Raw genomic sequence first — 6,221 nt, 5'->3', positions numbered from 1 at the left:
GCCGCGCCGCGCCGCGGCGGGGCGGGGCGGGCCATTGAGGCCGTCGGTTAATGGCGCTCGGGGCCGGCGGCGCCGCCTGGCGGGGGGGTGGGGGTAGGGGGGGCTGAGGGGGAGCGGCGCGGCGCGGCGAGGGAACAAAGCGCCGGAGCTGCCAGGTAAGGCCGCGGCCCGGGGGAAGGGGATGGGCAGGGCGGGCAGCGCTGACGGGGCTTCCCCCCCCCCCCCCCCATCCCCCTTCCTCCTCCCCACATCGGCTGTTTGTGAGAGGAACAAATTCTCCTCAGGGTGAATTTCCCCCGCCGGCCTCCTCCCGCAGCCCCGCCGCCGGCCCTCACGCACCCGCGGCCCCCTCCGCCGGGGGTTGGGGCCGGGGCGGAGGGCGGGAAGGTGTCGCCTTGAGTTTCTGGCAGCGCTGCGGCGGTGTCATTTTACCCCTCGGTGGGGAGGGAGGAAGGGAGGCAGGAAGGGAGGGAGAGCGGGCGTGAGGAGCCCGGCCGGGGGGGCCGAGGGGCGGGATCCGGCGGTGCGCGGCTGCTCCCCAGGGCGCCTCTTCTTTGTGTCCAGGTGGCGAGGGGCTGCCCGCGGCCATGGGGGTGCAGGACCGGCCCCAGTGCTTCTTCGAGATAGAAATCAACCGGGAACCAGGTAAGGCTGGCGTCTCTGACACGAGTGTTCGTCTCAAGTGTTGTGTTTGGGGTTGGTTTTTGCCACATTTTTGCCTTACTGATTGACTCGAGGCGTTAGCGATGAGTTTGGCCATTGATGGGTTATTTCTGAGTTAGTTTTTAGTAACTTCTGGTGTTTGCTGGGGTGCTGGATGCTTTTTATTCTCCTTTGAAATTGATTTTTATTTGCATACATGGGTTCGGTAAGGCTAACACACACTATTCTGAAGATAAAAAGCATTGTGCGTTATAAGTGCTCTCTGGTTATGTATTATACAGTTGTATAAACTATGGAAAATTTGGGCAAGTTGTGAGGAAACAGAAGAGGTACTCCTAGAAGTATTTTTAATCATACAGTAATTAAAATGGGAAAGGGACCTGAGGAGATCATCTGATCTCAACCTTTCCTCCCCCTGCTCAAATTGAGTCTCCTGAATGTAAATGAAGAATTGACCAGGTGGCCTGTTTAAAAATAATAATAATAACAACAATAAAAAAATACTCCATCTCTTAACTCACATGTTCCCAATGGGAAGTGTAATCGCCCCTAGACTGTGAGTTTTAATCCTGGAATAGCTCTTCTTGATTCCCTCTTCTGTTTTCCCTACTCTGTGAAAATGGTCGTACAGATTTACTTACCCACCTTTTTGAGCATGAATTAATCGATGCATATTCATTGTCTCACGGATACTCAGTGCTTTATATTGCTACTATTTGTCTCTCAGAAAAATGAATAAATGCGATGGCTTCATTATGCTTTCACTTTCATTTTCTGCTTCAATGTTTCTGTGAAAGCCTTTGAAATGAGAGTTTCTAGCTCTGCATTTTCAAATTTCAGTTGCATTCAAATGTAACTGTAACCCATTTTGCTTGCTTTTAGTTTTTACCAAAACTTGAAAAGAAAGCTTCAATTCTGGCTTCAGTGACCTGATAGGAGTTGCAATAGTAACAGATTTATAGATACACCCTATTTGAGTTATTAACAGTGCCTTTTCTGAATACTTTTTTTGAAGAGAAAAATGTTAATGTGAATGGAGCTTTAACATTTTCTGTTGCTTTAAATTCAGCTTTCTGTTGCTTTAAATTCAGCTTTCTGTTGCTTTAAATTAGCTTTACTATGGAATGAGACTACTAAAAATATTTTAGGTTGGGTAGGTTTCCAGTTTAGGAACGGTAGTTTGATGAGATTGATTTATAGCAAAGACAATTTGTTCTTCATCTCACTTGCTTTTAATCTTTGTTAGGGTTTTTTGGTTTTACTCTTCATCTCTCCCTGCGCCGTTTTCTTCTGCTCTTTCTTCGTGCGCACGCTCCTGCTCCCGTTTCATAACACCTCTTGTTGCCTGCCTTGTCCCCTCCTCAGCCTTGTGCTGTGCATCAGGAGTGAAAGTGGATTACCTTGTTTTCCCTCGTATCTACTTGGGTTTGATGACTGATAGCGGTGTCGGAGAGGAATTGCAGCGTTTGTGTTCTTGGTGGTGCAGAGCTTTCATTACCTCGAGTAGACACAGGGGCTTTGGCTCCGTTTGTGGCTGTCTGTATTTATTTTCTCTTTAAAGTAACAGGAATCTCACAGCTGTATATCAAATTCAGAGCCCTGCTGGTTTTTATTGCGCCTGACTAATGATTTGTATCTTTGCAGGAAAACGTGCCAATTTTAAAAATGTTGGTATCGGGACTTGTGTGTCATCTGGTTATACTGCTTTATGCTGGTGTCTGTTTATTAATTCCGTATGCAACTATGTCTTGGGATTTACGGTTTATTTAAAAAGCTTAAACGTTGCTCTTTTAGCTGTAAGATGACCTTCAAAAGCTGAATCACGTGTGAATGATAAAGCAGTGCTTCCAGATGACGTGAAGCACTAACTCTGAGAGATGTACTTTCCTGTTGATACTAGTGAGGTATTAATTTTAACTTTTAAACTGCCAGCAGACTTCCAAGTTAACATTTTGCTTATTTTGACTTTAATACAATAAGCTGATCTGCTTGTTCATTTTTATTAGATGTAGGGAGAAGGAACTGGGGAGAAGAACAATCCTGCATTTTGTTGCTAGCCAATAAATAAGACCTTGCCCTTGCCCTGTCTACATGGAAAAGCTGAACTACCGTCTCTCCACAAAATGCAGAGAATAAGAGGACATGCCTCTCTCAGTGCTGCAGACCTCTCTTTGCCTGCAGGATACGAAACGCTGTCATTTTTAACAGTGTAGGTTGCTTGGAGTCCAAAAAAGTTCCCCCACGCAGCTGCCAACTCTTAACTTTCCCCTTACAGACTTTGCTTACCCATTGTTTGTCAAGATACCTGTAGCAATTAAAAATGATAGCAGTGCACAAACTAGACGAGAAGGAGTGGCAAAAGGTGGGGTGTGTGTGCATATGTGAGAGGGGAGGGCACTGCAGAGTTTGAATTAGTTTTGCTCTTTAACTAGATCCCTTAGGAAACACAGGATTGAATACTGTAACTTTGGTTGTGCTTTCAGAAGCTTTATTACAGCTTTTGTGTCCATGTTTTAATTTTAGCTAGAATCTTGGAATAAAACTCGATGCCTGCTTGTACGTGCCTCTTGCAGTGGGGCAAACTTTGTAGGCTTTGTCTCTGTGTTTTTAACGTCTAAATTCAGGTTGCCTTTAATAAGGTGCCTGTTAAGCATTTTTTTAATGAAAGCACATTGTGGTTCATAATTTTTAAAGAGCAAATGGAGAATAAATCAGGAATAAGCATTGATTTTTATACTAGCACAGACAGCACCTCTCTCTTCTTTTGGGTGTCGTCGTGTCGTGTCCCCCCCCCCCCCCCCCAGTGGATTTGGATGCATACAGCATGCACGTAGGAGTAAACTTCTTGCAGTATTTCAAGAACTTTGGGATAGCAGCAGATATGTATTTAAATAATTCTGTCTTTACTCTGTGATGCAAAATCTGTGTGGAGCTTCAGTCTTTCAGGTACCATGATAATTAGAACAGATGTCTGACTAGATTTTTTTCACACATCTCCCCTTCCCACCCCCCCAACTCGCTTTATCCATTATAAAGTATGTTATATTTACTAATTTTTGTTTTGTTTCATTCTTATTCACAGAAGAATTTTCTTTCTTCTCTTCTCTTTTTTTTTTTTTTTTTTTACTTTTTTTCTCCTGTCTTCTGTTATTCTTTGACCCCTTGCTCACTTTTTCATTGCACTTCAGTTTACTTTCTTCCTGGGGTATGTCCCTTCTCTTATCAGTCAGTCTGTTCTTTCATGACTTCTCTCCTTCTAGTCACTTTTGCCTAAAGTTTGGTGTATTTGGAGGTTTCAGCTGCTATGAATTTATGTGAAGTGTGACGGTTGGAGGCCATCTTGGGCATAGCGATCACAAAATGATAGTTTTTTGATTCTTGGAGAAGTAAGGAGGGGAGTCAGCAGAACTGCTATCTTGGACTTCCAGAGGGCAGACTTTGGCCTGTTTAGGAGACCGGTTGACAGAGTCCCTTGGGAGGCAGTTGTGAAGGGCAAAGGAGTCCAGGAAGGCTGGACATTCTTCAAGAAGGAAATCTTAAAGGTGCAGGAGCAGGCCATCCCCATATGCCGAAAGATGAGCCAGCAGGGAAGAGGACCAGCCTGGCTGAACAGAGAGCTTTGGCTGGAACTCAGGGAAAAAAGGAGAGTTTATGGCCTTTGGAAGAAGGGGCAGGCAACTCGGGAGGACTACAAAGATGTTGTGAGGTTATGCAGGGAGAAAATTAGAAGGGCCAAAGCCCAACTAGAACTTAATCTGGCTACTGCCATAAAAGATGATAAAAATGTTTCTAGAAATACATTAGCAACAAAAGGAGGGCTAAGGAGAATGTCCGTCCTTTATTGGATGTGGGGGGAAACATAGTGACAAAGGCTGAGGTACTTAATGCCTTCTTTGTCTCAGTCTTTAATAGTCAGACCAGTTGTTCTCGGGGTACCCAGTCCCCTGAGCTGGGAGACAGGGACGAGGAGTAGAATGAAGCGCCCATAATCGAAGGGGAAATGGTTAGCGACCTGCTGCACCACTTAGACACACACAAGTCTATGGGGCTGGGAGGGATCTGCCCAAGAGTACTGAGGGAGCTGGTGGAAGTGCTCACCAAGCTGCTTTCAATCATTTATCAGCAGTCCTGGCTAACTGGGGATATCCCAGCTGACTAGAGGTTAGCAAGTGTGATGCCCATCTACAGGTAGGGCTGGAAGGAGGATCTGGGGAACTACAGGCCTGTCAGCCTGACCTTGGTGCTGGGGAAGGTTATGGAGCAGATCACCTTGAGTGCCATCATGCGGCACGTACAGGACAACCAGCTGATGAGGCCCCATTAGCACGGGTTTAGGAAAGGCAGTTCCTGCTTGACCAACCTGATCTTCTTCTGTGACAAGGTGACCCGCTTAGTGGATGAGGGAAAGGCTGTGGATGTTGTCTACCTAGACTTTAGTAAAGCCTTTGACACTGTTTCCCACAGCATTCTCCTGGAGAACCTGGCTGCTCATGGCTTGGATGGGCGTACGCTTCGCTGGGTGGAAAACTGGCTGGATGGCCAGGCCCAAAGAGTTGTTGTGAATGGAGTTAAATCCAGTTGGCAGCCGGTCACAAGTGGTGTTCCCCAGGGTTCTGTGTTGGGGCCAGTTCTGTTTAATATCTTTATCAATGAGCTGGATGAGGGGATCGAGTGCACCCTCAGTAAGTTTGCAGATGACACCAAGTTGTGCGGGAGTGTTGATCTGCTGGAGGGTAGGCAGGCTCTGCAGACTGGACAGGCTGGATCAATGGGCTGAGGCCAGTTATATGAAATTCAACAAAGCTAGGTGCTGGGTCCTGCACTTGGGCCACAACAACCCCATTCAAGGCTACAGGCTTGGGGAAGAGTGGCTGGAAAGCTGCCTGGTGGAAAAGGACCTGGGGGTGTTGGTCGACAGCCGCCTGAATATGAGCCAGCAGTGTGCCCAGGTGGCCAAGAAAGCCAATGGCATCCTGGCTTGTGTCAGGAATAGTGTGGTCAGCAGGAGTAGGGAAGTGATTGTCCGCCTGTACTCAGCACTGGTGAGGCTGTACCTCGAATGCTGTGCTGAGTTTTGGGCCCCTCACTACAAGAGAGACATTGAGGGGCTGGAGCGTGTCCAGAGAAGGGCAATGAAGCTGGTGAAGGGTCTGGAGCACAAGGCTGATGGGGAGCGGCTGAGGGACCTGGGGTTGTTTAGTCTGGAGAAGCAGAGGCTGAGGGGAGACCTTATCGCTCTCTACAACGACCTGAAAGGAGGTTGTAGCAAGGTGGGGGTCAGTCTCTTTTCCCAAGTAACAAGCCATAGGACAAGAAGAAATGGCCTCAAGTTGCGTCAGGAGAGGTTTAGATTGTGTATTGGGAAAAATTTCTTCACTGAAAGGGTTGTCAGGCACTGGACCAGGCTGCCCAGGGAAGTGGTTGAGTCCCCATCCCTGGAGGTATTTAAAGGATGTATAGATGTGGTGCTCAGGGCCATGGTTTAGTGGTGAACTTGGTCGTGTTAGGTTTACGGTTGGACTTGATGATCTTAAAGGTCTTTTCCAACCTAAATGATT

At 47.0% G+C, this 6,221-nt stretch overlaps 1 protein-coding gene across 6 annotated transcripts in view; it reads left to right on the top strand.

The window, feature by feature from the left end:
• The first annotated feature begins 499 nt into the window (after nucleotides 1–499).
• Nucleotides 500–6,221, top strand: part of NKTR (natural killer cell triggering receptor) — a 42,872-nt gene continuing 37,150 nt past the window's right edge. For 2 of the 6 annotated variants that reach the window (XM_075492241.1, XM_075492240.1), the window contains exon 1: nucleotides 504–645. In XM_075492241.1, the coding sequence (XP_075348356.1) occupies nucleotides 588–645 (58 nt within the window). In that variant the 5' untranslated portion in view covers nucleotides 504–587. Of the gene's footprint in view, nucleotides 646–6,221 lie in introns of all 6 variants that reach the window. The other 4 variants (XM_075492239.1, XM_075492237.1, XM_075492236.1 and 1 more) reach the window with 4 other exon arrangements.

Source organism: Mycteria americana, chromosome 2, assembly GCF_035582795.1.
Source record: "Mycteria americana isolate JAX WOST 10 ecotype Jacksonville Zoo and Gardens chromosome 2, USCA_MyAme_1.0, whole genome shotgun sequence".
NCBI lineage: Eukaryota > Metazoa > Chordata > Aves > Ciconiiformes > Ciconiidae > Mycteria > Mycteria americana.
This window is presented reverse-complemented; position numbering and strand designations above follow the sequence as displayed.